This window comes from Sabethes cyaneus, chromosome 2 (assembly GCF_943734655.1).
Source record: "Sabethes cyaneus chromosome 2, idSabCyanKW18_F2, whole genome shotgun sequence".
NCBI classification, from domain to species: Eukaryota; Metazoa; Arthropoda; class Insecta; order Diptera; family Culicidae; genus Sabethes; species Sabethes cyaneus.
The window spans coordinates 182026100-182044099 of NC_071354.1; the positions used below are offsets into that span (position 1 = coordinate 182026100).

At 38.6% G+C, this 18000-nt stretch overlaps 2 protein-coding genes across 2 annotated transcripts in view; one reads left to right on the plus strand and one right to left on the minus strand.

Moving 5' to 3' along the window:
• The window catches only part of LOC128737532 (acireductone dioxygenase), a 389037-nt gene that overhangs the window by 206018 nt on the left and 165019 nt on the right, over positions 1-18000 (plus strand). The gene's annotated exons all lie outside the window — the stretch shown is intronic.
• Positions 1-18000, minus strand: part of LOC128737517 (myosin heavy chain, non-muscle) — an 80282-nt gene that overhangs the window by 57978 nt on the left and 4304 nt on the right. Inside the window, exon 2 of the mRNA XM_053832174.1 lies at positions 7023-7238. Coding sequence (XP_053688149.1) covers positions 7023-7238 — 216 coding nt within the window. The remainder of the gene's footprint in view (positions 1-7022; positions 7239-18000) is intronic.

Here is an 18000-nt window from a genome sequence, read left to right on the forward strand (position 1 = left end):
TCATTTGGTACTAAATGGGTCGACTCGTATATAATTACACATGTAATAAAATTTAATTTAAATAAATTGGAAAGATCTCACCAGAGTCATTTAATTTTAATTTAATCTTCGATATAACAAAACATCGCACAGATATGTTACTTAGTACTAATTACTGCTAATCCTAAATCTAAACACATTTTTTGACATACCAAAATCATACAAATGATAAATTTCGTTGAAACGACTACAACAAACTTCCAGTGGGTTGTTATTTCCGTAAGCCGTGCGGTGAGTCGATCGTCGAAAGAACTCAGCTTGGCGCATCACTCGTGACGGTGCGTTGAATCGTAATTTCTCAAGAATAGCTGGACAGTCAATGCGATCTGCTAACACGTCGAATATTAACATACGTTGGAGGAGTACTCGTCTACTTTCCAGTGTCGGTAGGTTGATCAGCATGCACCGGTTTACATAAGGTGGCAGGTTTATCCGGTCTCTCCAATTAAGATTCCGCAAAGCGTATCGGATGAACTGCCTTTGTACACGTTCGAGTCTGTTGACATGAACAGCATGATATGGAGCCCAAACTTGCACCCCATATTCGAGAACACTGCGTACGAGCGAGCAGTAAAGTGTTCTGAGGCTATAAACATCTACAAAAGATTTGGTGTTCCTTCTCAAAAAACCTAGCATTGCATATGCTTTAGCCGTAACGGCAGAGATGTGTTCCACAAATTTCAGTTTGCTGTCGATGAGAATCCCTAAGTCTTTCACTACGCCCTTACGTTCTAAGCTTGTTGTCTCCATAGTGTAACCAAAAACAATCGGCGCACGCACCCGCGTGAATGAGATTATGCAACATTTGTTGACGTTAGCCTTCATCCCATTCAACCTGCACCATTCAATAAGCGCATCAATATCCATTTGAAGTGCACAGCAGTCTGTTAGTGTTGTGATTACACGGTAAAATTTGAGGTCGTCAGCGTACAATAGTTTCGGAGATTTCAATTTTCCACAAAGGTCGTTGATGAAAAGAACGAACAGCAGAGGCCCCAAAACACTACCTTGAGGAATACCAGAATGAATCTGGAACGGAGTAGAGCACGTCCCGCCAACTCTCACCACTGAGCTACGCCCCGTCAGATACGACAGAATCCATTCTGTCAGCCACTCAGGTAGTCCCATTCTCCTAAACTTCTCAACTGCCAGAGTGTGTGGAACCTTGTCAAAAGCCTTGGCAAAATCAACATACACAGCATCGATTTGTTGTCGTTTTTCGATTTTATCCACAATAGTCGATACATAGCTTAGCAAGTTTGTAGTGGTCGAACGATTTTTCATGAAGCCGTGTTGCTCTGCAGATATTATGGACTTAGCAGATTGGTATAGCGAATCATGCACGATACTTTCGAGCACCTTTGGCAGACAGCTAAGAATGGAGATCCCACGGTAGTTCTCTACTTCGTTAAACGAACCAGATTTATAAATCGGTGTGATTGAAGCAGATTTCCAAATAGTTGGGAAATGCCTCTCGCTGATAGAACGGTTGAACAGTATACTTACAGGGTAAGCGAGAGCATCAGCACACTGTTTTACAAAGAAAGGCGGTAATTGATCAGGACCGGGTCCTTTTGATCCATCGATGGATTGCAACTTCAGTTGGACTTCGTGGGGCGAGAAATTCATCTGAAGTACGTTCACGTCATAACGCGGAATACTGCTCAGGTACGTTTCAGACAAAGGTGGTGAGTTATTACTTGACACACTTTGAAAGAAAGACGAGAACATATTCGCTGTTTCCTGCGGCGTAGTGGCATCTAATCCTTGGTAGCGCATGTTTTGAGGTATCCCTTTTACTGCTTGTCGGTCCTTAACGTAGGTCCAAAATGACTTCGGATCCGCTCTTACATTATCTTCGATACGATGAATGTAATCGCGAAAACTTGAAGCGTTCAAAGAGTTGAATTGAGCCTCAATTTCACGCATTTCAATTTTCCGCGATTCACTCCTGCATCTGAAGTACCGTTTCCTAGCTTTTCGAAGACGGTTGCGAAGATTCCGAAGCTGCCCGTTCCACCACGGTTGTTTGTTGTGAAATTTCCTTTTGCCTTTTCTGAGCGGTACATTTGCTCGAAATATTTGATAAAGCTCATCGTAGAAGCGTGTAACTGCATCGTCAACTGATCCAATCTCCAATAATTGGTCATGATTATATCTTTATACTAAACGAGCTTTAATCTTCCATGAACCTCTATACAGCAGCGTCAACTACATGTCAAATATCGAAATACCGATAGCATGAAAATTTACACCTCGAAATTTTTATTAAGGATTGGGGATTGACATGCAATTACAAATTTCTTTTACTTTAAAAATGGACTTTTCCTTTGCTATAAAGCGTGACTAGCATAACACAGGAAACGACTAACATGAAACACCACATTCGCGGAAACTATACAAAGAAATACGTTGTTTAAAGTTGTTAATTTTAAGAAAAATGGAGAGGCGCAATAAAAACAGTGATTGAGAACCGTGCTCAACGAACAATCGTCGTTTTCTTAGACAATAAATGTATTGAAAATGACAAAAATAAAACATGACATTTTCCAATCAAGGAAGTAATTTTAAGTTAAGCATTGTAGTAGCAGACTGAGACATTTGACATAATTTATAGAGTTTTATTTTTTTAAATCTAGCGTTGGATTGATCATGTTGTGCCAATTTTGTAATCATTCATCGGTAGATCTATAATTGTACCCGGATAACATAGATCTCTGACGACTGTACATAACATAAATTTTTCAAAATTGTAATCAGTGACAAAAAATTATATAGTATTATATCATAATCTTCTAATTCAAATAAATTAATCAATTTGTTTAGCACCATTTATTTCGGCTCTTCTTAGACCCCTGTTACAACATTTTATCAAAGTGCCTCGTTCGAAAATTTCCTTTATTGCGCGGGTGACTACCGGGACAGCAGCTGGTTTGGCTTAAACACGTTTACTAGCAGTCAACTGTTTTCCATTATCAATCGTCAACGTCGTCAATTCATTTCCATGCAGCTCACAGACCCGCGACCGGCATGTGAATATGTGACTAATAGCAAAAAACTAGTGCATGACGAGAACGAACGTAGTAATGAAATGGTTTCATGAAATTGAGACGAACCGAACGACAAAGGGCGCAACTCAAACAAGGTAGCATTATCAATTTCTGTCTCATTAGTTTTCTTATGGCCACGACCAGGCTGAGGCTAACAAGCAGCAGTGTGGTTCGAGACGATATAATGCAAAAAACGGCAAATATGACCTCTGCTGGAATGTGTGAAAACATAAACGTACAAACGCCTTAAGCCAACAAATGGGCTCTGATGACGACTGATATTGGCTTAAATAGCCGTAAGCCAAAAATAGAAGAAACTACTCGTTGACTTGCTGCGGCGCCCCACACTAACACATTAAGACTACATATGTAAAAACACACAAGCGGAGAGATTAACACAAAGAAAGATAATAAATAATCATATTCGATTCACATTCTATTTCTTTGGCTCGCTCTAACAAAAAAAAGAACACATCAAAATATACACACTGGAATGCGCATAGTTTGCATTCGAAATTTGGTTTCTTGAAGCAATTTGCTATTGTGACTTCTTCGGGACCTCATTAAGGAAAGGTGATTCACTTTGCGTTGGTATTAAACGGTTTATTGCGGACAGTTGAAACGGAAAATTATTGTGTGGGTTAAGTTCAATGTCCCACTGTTTTTAATTTATTCAAACTTTTGTTTCTATTCTAAGATTTTTATGGTTTTATGTATAAATATGCTATGAATAATTGGAAAAACAGTTTATGGAAAGTTTACACATGCAAAATTCGTTAGGTTGTTAGAAGAGCCCAGGTTCTCAGCCGCAACCACAGAAGCTCGAATGCTGAATCGGGCAAATTCTTCACTAATGAATGTGTCGCACCGGTCTGCCTATTTATGTAGATTGTCGCGGTTGTCCAATATTCCGTCTCGTGATAGTAATGAGTAAAGCAGAAGTTACATCAGAAATTGGCTTTACGATAATTGAACTACATTCCACATTGAAATCTAATGACAGCTGTTAACGATGTCAACTAATCTGTTTAGGAATGATAATGATTAGACCGAATATCATGATTTGTGAATAATTTTGACATTCGAAGCTACATTCGAACTTTGAGAATGTCGTCCATCGATCGATCTCTTAAACACAAACCGTTTTGCCTGTATGTTATAAGTTTTCAAACATCAAATCACGTGATGTTGTTGAATAATAAGCTAACGGTGATTGAAACATTTAAATCATTCCTATATTTGCTAGCTCTATCGGGATGCCATTAGAAACAAGTTTCCATTTTTGGGAAACTTGCGGAATCTCGTGTGGATGGTGTCAGGTAGTACTATTAAGCATACAAATAGTTCTCTCACTTATCGTAACTTAACACATTTATACGGTGCCGCTTGTTTAGCCTGAAGTGTTGTACGTTACAAACCATAGAAATATCGTGAAAGTTACTATAGCCTATACAGACTATAGATACCGATTAGTTTGAAATGCTGAACAGCAAGATTTAAAGCAATCATTTCTATATAAATTTTTATCACTATAAGTTGGACACTAACGTGTCAAATAAGGAACAGCCAATTTAAGACAAACTGCAAGCTTTAACGCAATTAAGTGGAAAACTGAAAAGTTGGCTGTTAATGAAAACTTTATTGTATGTATTCTGTTTATATGCTTCCACAATAACACAAAGTGTCCCAAGCAACAATGAAGGTTTTATTGCATTCTTATGATGGTTTTTATGCTCAAAATTAGTTCTAAATACCATTATAGGAGTGTAATAAACCCCAAAATGTTACTTGACTTAGGGTCTCTACGTGGCATAGAGGCTCATTGTTTCCAGAAGATGTAATTTTGCTCTTGATTTTACATGAGGTTTGCTTCAAAATGTATTATTTCAGAATCGGCACATACGTTGTGGTTATGACTGATTTTTATGTTTTAAATCTGAGAAACAGATGAGGTTAGAAAAAAATCTATATAAAATCTAATGAAAATTATTCGCTTTGGAAATTGTATTTTAATATTTAGCGATTTGAAATATTAAAATTTCGTAAACATTTGGATAAACACGACGAAATGAAGTACCAAAGCTTTAACATCCTTTTAATTTGTTTCTTGACTTTGTTTACAATTTTACTAAAAAAATAAAAAAAGTAACTTTTCGTGAGTGAGTGAATATACCTATACCAAGTTTTACATACACATGAATTTAAGCATTAAGTTCCGAGCACCCAGATCCGACATCCCAGTAACCAATCGAACGACACAACCGAACATTTCCATATACGGAGAGGGCTTTCACGGACGGGTACAACGGACGACGCACTTCGTGACCAGAAATATTTCAATACGGTATCACGTAACAAGGCATGAAAAACTTGAATTCCACAATTACTGGGGTCAAAAACAAGGCGCCGAGAGCCGCAAGCAATTAACATTATTTTATAGCGCGATATGTGAAAATGTATGTCTTCAACAGCAGCATCCACAATAACGCTGTACAACTGCAAAAGAACGCACATCTTGAGGCGGTTGCGAGACCAGATGCCGTACAAAATAAAAAAAAACAGGATCTACGATTCAGTTTATCAATAACCTTGACGCCCCTGGTTCTCCACCGAGTAAGAAACAACAAAGAGGTAATGAGCGATACACCATTTAATCGGACAGATTGTACACTTTGTTGCACTAATTTTTGACTGCTCTCTTGGTAATAGTAACAATAGATCTGAATGTAATCAGGAAAAGCCGTTAAATGCATCGGAAACTTAGAGCGTCTTTAAAACAAATTAAATTCTCTTAAATCCTCGAGAATATGAAAAATTTTCGAAATTTATCCTCTAGGTCGTTAAAACCGACCATTTATTCTAGAATGCTATTCAAAAAAATAAACGGTCGTTCGCATGGTATAATGCGTATCTACTAAAATTTTAGCGATTTTACCTCTTACGGCCCAAAAAATCTGATTTAAATTAGGAATTAATAATTGATCAAAAGAAATTAGAAAAAAAGCAGTTTGTCGCACTGTAAAAGCTTTTTGGAATACCAGTTTGATCAAAATTATTTCCAAAGTAATTCTAGCGAATAATCGTTGTCGAAAGGTTCAACCCTTCTTTGCTACGATTCATGAATTATGAATTTATGATAAATTTTTCTTTTAAATGAAGGAAAATTTTTCGTAATCTGTATGGTAATAAAAAAGTCTCATAACAGAAGGTCATGCGTAATATAGTTGTTTACAGCACTTAAATAAAGCGCAGCTGCATCATGATAAAGATACATTGCGGACCAAAAATAGAACCCGTAAATCTTAAAAATACTGCCTGCCGAACCTGTTATATCGACAGATGTCTTTTTTTCATAAGCAGCACTGAAAAAAACAGTGCACAGCAAAACTTGCGCATGGCAGAAACTTTTTTGGCAGATTGTTTTAAGGAGTTTGCCTTTTGATTCAATTTACTCGTACCGCCCAAATAAAGAATGGTACACATAATGCACACGAAGGACGTTTACTCTTGGGGATATGCGATTACGTTGCGTTCGATGCGGGGCCACAGGGTGTGGAAACGATTTGCGGACAGCTTTGTGTTATTTTTCTTCGACTTGTGGACAGCCCCGTTGAGTGAACTACTTGTCGAAAATATGTGATTCTATGATTTGACTGATATAAGCTTCAGTGAATGGATTAAATTTTTGTATCAGCTGCTGGTCAAATGTGACACGAAATTCCTTTGAAAAGGAAATCAAAGTCGAGAGGTTAACACCATTGGGCTGCCCTGGCAGCCTTCCGTAAAAGGAATCACAAGAGCAGTATCGAAAGATTGTTGCCTTGGTTATATACCTATTAGAGTTTTTGTATTTTTGTGGTATATCTACCCGTTAAGATTTAATGCACAATAAAATTTTCTAAAATTATAAATTTAAAAATGTCTGTTACTTACATAGATCAATCCGGAGTAGTATCGATCCTTGATGTTGTGCAGCACGGACGCTTCGTTCAGACAGGTGAGCTCGGCCATATCCTCGACCTTGTCGAATTTTGGCGGGTTCATCTTTTGAATGTCATCCTTGAGCACAAGGATGCGCTTGCCGGTTTCGGCCAGCTCCACCTCCACCTCATCGCCTCGTTCTCCTTTGATGCTGGCTGCGACAAAGCCCTAAAAAGGCAATCAAACATACGGTTAGATTTATGATTATTTTTAAAGCTTTTGAAAGTAGGTAATAATCGTTGCAGGCTAATACCATTTCAAACTATTTTATCCATGATGGCAATTGATTACCAATCAATTTAATGCCATTAAATACAACTATAAATAAAATGCAGGGATTGTTTATTACATCATATAAACTTCTCTATTGGTTAATGTTTGTTTTTATTTATTAAAAGAAAGGTTGTGTTTATTTATACATATTCATGCTTTTTTTCGAGAAAGAAGGTTACAACAGGATGCTATGCAATTCTCATCAATGAGCAGAGCACGCACGGACGGGCTTGCTGAGGTCAACCGATCGATGCTGTCTGTCGCCTGGCCTGATCATCATTTATAGCATCGAAATTCCGACCTACATTGGCCGGTCGCGATAGTCATAGGGCAGTTCAAATTCCCCAGTTCCAAACCTGACTTTTCATACATCGAATCGAATCGAATCGAACTCAAGCGCAAGAAGATGAACGACGTAATATGGAGTCAAGGAAGGGGAGTTCAAAAGCAACGCCAGAAAACGAGATTCCCAAGGCCTTCTCTCTGTACTTCAGCGGCAGGCAGTGCTCACGACGAACTCGCGAGTTTGCCCTGTATGGAAGTATTTAGTTACTATGACGTTGATTTCAAGCCGTCCGTCCTTCCTTCGGAGCCGAGCAAAAACATGGGGCGCCGCTACCGCTGCTGCTGTCTGCTTTACTCTTTTTTATGGAGCTGCCGACCCACCGTCGTCGTCGTCGTCGTCGTCGCGTTGTTTCTGCCGCGTCAAGTTTGAAGTTAATTTTACGGTAGTCTCTTTGCCTGCTTGGCTGCCAGGCCTGCGTGCAGTGAACGTGGCAGATCCACATAGCACTCGAAAATCACCTATATAATGAGAGGCGAATGGACACCACCGCGGATTAGATCAGCCGCAGCATGCAGCCGCCCGATGGAAGAACATCTGCTCATATATGCCTGTGTTTACGCATTTAATGACCTAGATGCACTAGCGGCGCCGAGCGAATGACCTTGAGCGCGGTGAAAAGATGCGTTTTCTTATGGAGTTTGCCCAGTTCTGTGAGCGGTTATCACGTGAACGCGCATACGATAACGAACTGTTGCGTTCCCTTTTCCGCTCATGTAGGCAGCCGCTTGGTGCCTTATGCCATGATTGGTAAGGTTCAATTCGTGATGAGTCACATATCCGAAGTAGGTCCCATTGAGACAATCGTAAGCAGAAGGTTCATATCCGCTTGTCTTGATTGCAGTTTGGAAGGTTTTTTTAATAATTCGCGGGCCGCCATTGAACGCTCAATTAGGCCAGCAACAATCTGCGTAACCTCGAAGTTGTTTTTGCTACTGTATGAGGTAACGCGGCCGTCATTTTGCGACTGTTGCTTTTTAAATGATAACATATATTAAGAGCTATAAATTCAAAACGTCAGAATATTTAGTTCGCAAGAAGAAGTTTTTCAATATTGTAATATTGTATGAATAAATGTTTTCTGCCAATATTGGTAAAGACTAGAATCGCAGTTCAGGACTTATCTTTATGACAAATATGTTTAATTTTTAGAATTATGGAAATAATTTTTTATTGAAGAGATAAATATTTTATATCCTTGCTCTCCTCTTTTATCCTTTGAACAGGGTGTAGTTTAAACCAGATTTAATATGTGATATTCCTTTTGCTTTATGAATTTTGAAGTCATTTGGCATAACAAATTAGCGAGAGATTTCAACATATACCAAAACATACGAATAATAGAAGTTTTCTACACATTTTTATCGAGGTTGAGTAAACTTTTGACGAAGTTGAACATTAAGAGTTATTTTATATTGCCAAAACATTCAATTTTGCAATAATAAAGTAGTCAGATCAAGTGATGTTATATCGACAGTGCTTGGGAAGTTAAGAAATCGTGGAGAAAATGTGACTAAAGATTTCAACTACACTTTCGAAAGCGAAAAAAATCAATTTACACTCAAGTCTTTTTTACACGGTTTGTTTTTTTCGGTTACTCAAGAACCATTCACAAAATACGTGACGAATGTCGGGCCTCTCCCAAATGTATTGATAAATAAATGAATGGTCCCTAAGTTGCGCCGTTCTTAACATTCAAATAAACAAACCGTGTAGAAAAGTGCTTAAGTGTACTCTTCATCAAGCGCGCGTACGTTCGTCAGTAGCTGCATTGACAATTTCGAAAAGTAATCTGTCTTTTTTCTGTATGAACATCATCACTGCGACCAGTATTTTGATCTATTGTGGTACTGTCCAAGTGTTGTATTCCGCACTTCGTTCTTTTTGCAGCATCGCTATAGTGTCAGCGAACTGCTTATTGGCTGTGCTAAGGTATCGGTGTTTTCACCACTTTCTTCCGTATATGCTTAGCTACAACCTTTCAATTAATCTCGCTCTCTAGAGCCAGACAGTGCGGAGACTAGTTATACATTGCTTTTGGACAAGAGGTGTGAGGGGTCTCAAACCATCATAAAATAATTCCCCCACATGCCAAATTTGGTTCCATTTGCTTGATTAGTTTTCGAGTTATGAAGAAATTTGTGTCTCATTTATATGGGAGCCCCCCTCTTAAAGGAGGGAGAGGTCTCAGTACACCATATAAAAATTAGTAGGGTTGTGCACAAGACACAACCGTATAGATGACGTAGGACTACGTAAGTCTATTTGTGGTGATTGTGGCATATATCCATGCATGTAATCATGAATGGCCCTATCATTTTGACTCAATTTTGATTCATTTAACAGTACCGTCTCAGCCGAGCAAAATTTGTACTCTCTCGAATCTAGCAATCCAACACGCTTGGTATGGACACCATACTACACTATTAAACTCAAGAACTGAGCGGACTAGTAAGCAATACAACGCCCGTAAGCATAGCGGGTCGCGAAAGTCTTCGGACATTTTGAATATAAAGCCAAGTTGTATGTTAGCTTTCGTCAGAATGTCGTTGTAGTGAGGTTTGAAGGTCAGCTCACAGTCAAGAGTAACTCCTAAGTCTCTAATTTGGTAAACCCGCTAAAGTTTGTGTCCAGCAATTGAATAAGTAAACTTGATCGGTTTCTGTCTACGGTAAAGGTTATCACATTGCATTTCTTGATACTAAGTGTCAAAAAATGCCGGGAGCACCAACTCTGCATACGATCTACACTTAGGGCCCTATTCTCACAGTCACTTCACCTCACCTCACTTCTTTCACTTTCCTGTCACCTCACCTAAAGTCACCTCACCTTACAGGCCCCATTTGATTTGGAGCCCTATTCTCACAGTCACCTCACCTCACCTAGCGGCTCCCCGTTTGATTTGTACAGTCACCCAGGTGACTGTGAGGATCACAAATTGTCACCTTACCTAAATTTGCCTCACCTAACTGTGAGAATAGGGCCCTTAGTTGCAAGTAGCCGCAATCATTAGTGCTGTTGATGATGTTGTATATTTTGACGTCGTCGGCGTAAAACAGGCAGGCGGCAACCAGACGGCAGTATGACAGGAAGTTCGTTGATAAATAACGAGAACAAAAGCGGCCCAAGATTACTACTCTGGCGGACACCCGAAACATTCGTAAACACTACGGAACAGGAAGCTCCTATCTTAACGCGAAGCGAACGGTTTATCAGATAGGATCTGAACCAGGCGACTAAAGATCTGTTGACTCCAAGTTTCCCTAGTTTCCTCAACAGAATTTCGTGATCCACTCAATCAAATGCTGCCTTGAGATCAGTGTAGACAGCATCAACTTGTCCACCGTTGTCCATTGTGCGAACGCATAGTGATGCAAATTCGGTGAAATTTGTCGTAACAGACCGCTTGGGATAGAATCCATACTGAGCAGTTGAAATGTAATTCTAAGATCAGCAAAAAATCGCCTCATTGATAATAATCTTAAAAACTTTAGAACAGCAGCATAAGGAGGTGATGCCTCTGTAATTCTGAACGACGCTTATCATCTTTCTTGTGAACAGGGAACATAAATGACGTTGCCTATAGTTCAGGAAATTTGTTCTCTTGCAGTGACCTGTTAAACAGTTTTGTAAGTGGAGTAATTAACACCTCCGAGCACAACTTTAGAATGGACGCTGGAATGCCTTTAACTTTTGGAGTGCAGACAAGACGATTTATTCACTAATGTGAAATGGACGGAACTCAAAAGTATCACTAGGGCAGTCGTTGATGGCAATGGCGACTTGTGCAGGTGAGGCAGAGCGTTCGTTGAACGAATTCCTAAAATGTTAGAAAAGATCGCACTTCTCAAGTTCAGAGTTGGCAACTGGTTCCCCAAGGTGAAGAGGGGAGGGATTTCAATTCACCAAAGAAAAAATTCTTGCCTTCTGAAACCCGCACTTGCCAAATTTGGTTCCATTTGCTTGATTAGTTCTCGAGTTTTGAAGAAATTTGTGTTTCATTTGTATAGGAGCCCCCCTCTTACGCCCTCCTAATTGCTCTCTTAAAATTGCTCCTGCATAAAATTGCTGGTCATTTTATCTATCCAACGACATATAAATTGTTCAGTTTCGTTCAGTAGATTAGTAGTTATTAGCATTTGAAATCTTTCATCCCAACGTTACACTTCTATTTTCGTTTTCACAAAGTGCTACCCAGTCCCAGATAGTAAACAAAGACGTAGTCCTACGTCAACACACGTTAAAACGATGATGGTGTCTTTTCCAATCAATCACGAAACGAGGATTTCTAGTTGGACAATGCTTTATTTCCAATTTTTCAATAGTGCACACTCAAATATCAACAGTTTTCTTAATTGGTGTGGGTGGATGCGTAGATGATTTTCCTATCGATGGACGCAAACATATTTAAAATCGTTGAGGAAAGCGCCATGCCATTAGCTCTCAAAATCTTTCATTTTTTCGTGACGCTCGCCTTTTTTGATTTTGTGGAATAACATTCTATCCCAAATCTTGCCGTAAGACGTAGGCCTACTTCAAAATCTCCCACGTGCCAAATTTGGTTCCATTTGCTTGATTAGTTCACGAATTATGAGGTAATTTGTATTTAATTTTTATGGGAGCAAGGGTATCTAACCATTATAAGAACCTTCCCCGGTACCAAAAACTCCTGCATACAAATTTTCACCATATTTCATTATATATGAAACATTTGTAGAGTTGAATGAAGTGATGAAGAGAAATGGAAATCAGCTTTGGAATCACCATTTCAAAAACCATAAAATTCATCTAATATATCACATGTATCTGAAAAAAAACTTCATTTGCACACCAGTATGAAAAAAAGGTAATACATGATAAAATTAACCATAAGAAATGTAAATCTTGAAATAAAAACGTTATAAAAAATGCACCCTAATATGATTGCTAACATAGCAGAAGAGTTTCATTCAAATCCTAAAGTATAAAGACAAAAATATTATGATGCGAAGTCTCTGCACTCAGGGACTCTTGTTCACCATGAGATATACCGATGGTAACTTCCTGGCAGAGCCAATCCACCAGTAACGGAAGCGACTAACGGTTACTAATTTATCTCGGCAAATGATACGATCGCGTTAAAGTAGACACGCGATCAGGTATCCACCCACCTCACATTTCGTTCGTAATGCATTGGGAGATTCGATTACTATTAGACCTATTCCTTCCATTTATTGGCAACGGTGTACTCACAAAAATAATTCACAAAAAATAACAATTATGCACTTTTTGAAATTGTTTGCGTGGCCGGATATTAATAATATTGTTATCAACAAAACCAAGTATCTGTGGGATCCTGAATTCAGACCAAAATTATTTATAGTCGCAAATTAGGTGTACAACAACAATTGTTGCAACTGTTGTCAAAGACCATACTAGAAAAATAAACAATTAAGCCTACAATTACAAGCTTTGATACACGCAGATTCGAAAAAATTGACAAGAAGTACAGCGACAGCATTGACAGTCAAACGCACAGTACTAACACACAAGCAAACCTAGGTCAATGTTCTGTACTGTACTGTGCTGTGCTGCATCCAAACAGCAACAACAACAACAATAGCAATTACTCTGGCTAGACTAAATTATTTTCTACAGAATGCCGTGTAATAGTGGAACAGTCGACAATAAACGGCAATGTTTTGGTGCTGTTCGAGAGCCGAGGGATTGCACATATGCAGCAGCATCCGGTGGTGTTGGGTTGGATGCACAAGGTACTAGGTACCGACGACCGAAATCTCTGCTCTCCTGTGCGCAGGAGAGAAAATGGAAAGCGCGTTTGAATGTATGCAAGCAATGTAGATGGTCTTCATCTATTCCGCCGCCTAAAAGCAGCCTGACAATATTCAACTATATTATGTATGTTGCTCGTGAACTAGATGCCGGTTATTGAAATAATAATACAAGTTCAGCGAAGTTTACTACTTTTTCTGTGTTGATTCAAACTGCAACATTATACAAATTTTATATTCTTGTTTCAGCTTATTTTCCAAGTCAACTTTTGATTGATTCTACTAACAAGGCCCCAGTGAGACGAATGAAACATATTTCATCAATACACCTGTGCTCATATGTGTGTCTATATTGTGTACTAGCACGAGATGTGAAATGGATTACATATTCCCAATATAAGATAGATTCAACTTTAATAAGACATTCTTCATAACTACGGCAGCTTCTCAAGAAGCATTAGATTGGTCAATAAGAGTCTTTCATTGTACCAGATGTAGAAATCAAATCGAATTTAGTTTGTGGGTTACTAGAAGTCAGAAGAACAAGACACGTTTTTGTTATCTCGTTTTTTTTTCAATAGGATGCTGGATGCTGCTGCATCGGAGATTTGTTTTCCCTGTTTCTGGCACTATGTCGGCTTAATAATAGAGATTTCACAAAATAGATTTTCCAGTTAGTTTCGAGTTTAATTTAATTATTTATTTATTTTGAGGGTTCCCGAAAAAATCGTCGTTTGGCATCCAATCTTCAGCTGAAGACTGAAAATTGACGTTTTTATAAATTTTTTAATTTTTGTTAACCAGGAAATATTGAAAAAGGAGTGCCTTCCGGAAAAGTTGCTTCCTTTTATAAACCAATATGAGGTTGATTAGCCTTTGTAGCCCGAATTGGGAAGCTGTCATCATTCAAATTCGACTCAGCCGTGATAGGAGAATAATAGCGTAATCGCGGTTTCCAAAGGAGTGGAATTTAGCTTACGATGATTGAAAAATATTTATCAATTGCGAAGGGCAAGCTGAACAAGAAGTATAAAGGAGTTCGAACAAAAATAAAATTGAGCTATCAAACAAGCAAGCGGACAAACAGCTTTAGGATTGCAGCAATCTCCCGCAGTTGCCCTACAAAATGGCACAAAAGACAAAATCAATAAGGCAAAATCCACAACTATACGACTGAATCCAATACAGTCGGCAGAGTGCTCATTGCCTAGTGAAAGTCGTCCGAAGCACCTCAAAACGCAGCAATCAATCGATAAAGTGTAATATTTTCTATTTTGAAAGTAATTAATAAACAATATTACTATGCATTTTAATCGGATCGATGGATCTGGATCGATCGTAGTTGGAATACAAGGCCGAATATGGCGAAAAAATGTCTTTCGCTAAGACAACGCTCCAGCTTGTTTTGCTTGTAATGCGATTGGGGTTGCGCTACGAATTGGACCGTCACCCGCTATATTCGCTGGACCAAGGCCCCCCGGCACTATTTTTTAAACAGGGCTCCCTGGCGAAATATTTTGCTTCAGTAATGAGCAGATAGTGTTGAAAACAAACGTCTATTTCGAAGGACTAGACGCGCAGTTGCAGTGCCGCGTAATTAAAATACGCAATGTATCATTTAGGCTTCACTTTTACTCTAGATAGAGATTTTGACATTAAGAGTATAAGTATTTTTTATTAAACATATTGTGTTTTCATTGGTAGGACTTCGACCATTCCATGTTGTAGTATACGACCGATGTCTCTTAAATTAGAAGAGTCAGCAGAACAATTGTTGCAGTTTTGGATTTTTTCCCGGATTGTGGACTTACCACCGCGACCATTATTTTGATCTATTGTGGTGTGTCCTTTTTTATTTTATGCCATGTTGTATCATAGCTCGCTGATTAATTACCTCTATGCAGTCATGCAGTCCGAACGAAATTTATCACCAGATTGGGGGCAGCGTTCCAAATATCGCAGAGCTGAGTCAGTCCCTTATCAAGAAATCTACGTCGTTTCTGATATAGTGCAACACAGTTGCACAACAAATGTTCGGAACTGTCAATTTCAAGGTTACAAAAGCGACATCCAGCTTCATTAAGTTAACGATGAGTTTCAGCTGATATTCACAAGAACAATGTCCTGTTATCAAACCGGGTGGATGTACTCAAGTCGGATTTTGAGAGGTTTATTAGTTTTTGTATTTGAAGGGCATTTGGCTTTATAAAACGCTTTGATTATCGGGCATTCGAGGTAATATTCCAGTTAAACTGTACCTTTATTTTTCTCAGTTCCTGAGAAGTTTGTTTTGAGGGCACAGAATGATAGTAAAAAAATTAGCAGTTTCATTTCCTTCGGTTACGCAATGACCAGGGACCAAATAGAGGTTGACCATATTGCTTCAGGAAGGTTTCTTCAGCAGTTGTATGCGTAGGGATGGGTTCGTCTACGGCGGGTCTTCGTCTACTTTCCAGACATATGGACAAAAAACCAGCATTATAACCAATTTTGATGCGAATTACAGTCAAACTAACCTGGTATTGATATTTATGGATTGTCTCTCCGCTATCGAGGAAAAGATTATGTTAGAAAATTACTATTTCTTACTATTTGTTCAAAAAATAGAAGTCCTCTTGATTTTTCTACCAGTTTTGAGTATGACGAAGAGTAACTACTTGAAATTTTGAGCCGTGATTCAAACTATTTCCACTTTTTTATAGTAGTTGGGTAGCTCTTGCACACGGCTCAGAGAATACGTGCTTAGATTTTTGTAAATAATTGCTGTCTGTCCAGGATAAACGAAAGTAAATTTGCTTATGACGAAGTGAGTTTTCGTACGACGAACTCCCGCTGGAGCATGAAAAATTGTACCACTGAGAAATGTAAGTTCTGAAATATTTTTCCGAGCTAAATAGGTATACATGTACAGGCAAGATGTGTCAGATTTATCTGGTGTAAAAAACTTGAGTACTTGCAGATTAATTCTCGCAATAAAATATGAATCGTGCTTACGTATGAGGAAGAGGGTCCGTAACCCTACCCACACGAGTTTGGAAGTGTGAGTTTTTGATTTTAAAGCCATTTGCTTCTTGACCATGTGCGATTTTAAAGCAATCAGAGCTACTTGACCATGAAAATGCGAGCGTCACAAAAAATGATAGGTTTTGAGCGCTAATAACTTAGCGGTTTCCCTAACGATTTTAAATATTTTTGCACCAATCAATCGGAAAATCTATCGGAAAGACCAATTTGATATCTGTGCTTGGGAAGTACGCCAGAAAGTGACCAAGTCACCCCGCCCAAACAAAATTCCTTACGAACGCGATTAAACCTAGTCCAATTTGAAATCTGTGATTGGGAAGTACGCCTGAAAGAGTGAAAGTCTCCTTGTCCCAACTAAATTTCTTACGAACGCGATTAAACCTAGTCCAATTTGAAATCTGTGCTTGGGAAGCATGCCAGAGTGCCAAACCACCCCTCTTCTTCAAACGGTGTTATCGTTTAAACATGAATTCTAGCTCAAATTGGTGTCCTGAAGGTGAAACTTCATAGAAAGTGAGCGGCCACCCTTTCCTTTTAAGCCAGCTTGCATCCATATACTGCAAGAATTTATTCGGAACTGTTGTCTTGCTCGGAAACAGGGCTGAAGGGATATTTGTGTATGTGACCTGACGCAGCAATTCTCAAAGCGAGGGAAATCAGCAACTCTCTTATCCGAGAAAAGTTTTGAACGTTTCATTTGCTGCTTTACGTCAGTTAGTTGCCTGCAATTCTATATATTGTTACAATAGTCAAGTATAACATTAAGGTTAATTTCCCGCCAATACCGGGAGGTATTTTGAAAACCGGTTTTTCGGTATTGATAAATGCAATACCGGTAAAACCGGTAAAAGTTAACACTTGAAAACTATATTTAAAAATCATATGATTTGAAGAAGATCCTTCCATAATCAACGATTCTCAATTTCTGTCGCGTAGTTAATTGACTAGTTCATTAAAAAATAATATTTAACAATGCGAAGAGGATTTACCATGTCATCTTTTAAACGAGAACAAATTTCAATGAAAAACTTCCGGAGGCAGAGAATCTTCATTCGGTGTCCACAGAGAAAGAAACAACAATTTCTAGCGGTAAATTAGAAATGTGGCTAGGAAAACCCTTGTTCAAGAGTTTGTTTTAATAAGCTGCTTAGATACTGACATTTATGATAAACTATAACTGAAGGTTCAGTTGATTTTGGTTCCTCTGCCTGCTCGGTTTCTGAGTTTATTCCATTGACTTTTAAAATAATAAAACCTTGCAGAATTTTATTATTATAACATCCTTGATGCCTTGAAGAATATTACAAAGTCATTGCACATAGTGCGGCTAATTATAAAACGAATAAATTTAAATATACGAACTCTCTCTGAAATTCTATCAAAACAGTAACTCGAACAGCAGTTGTACGATACTTGAAAGGTGCTTCGAGAGTAGTTTTAGAGTGCGTAGTTCGTAGAGTTTGCAATTTTTCTGGTACAGTAATTCGACAGCAGCCAAGGCTGGTTTAAGCACTGCGAC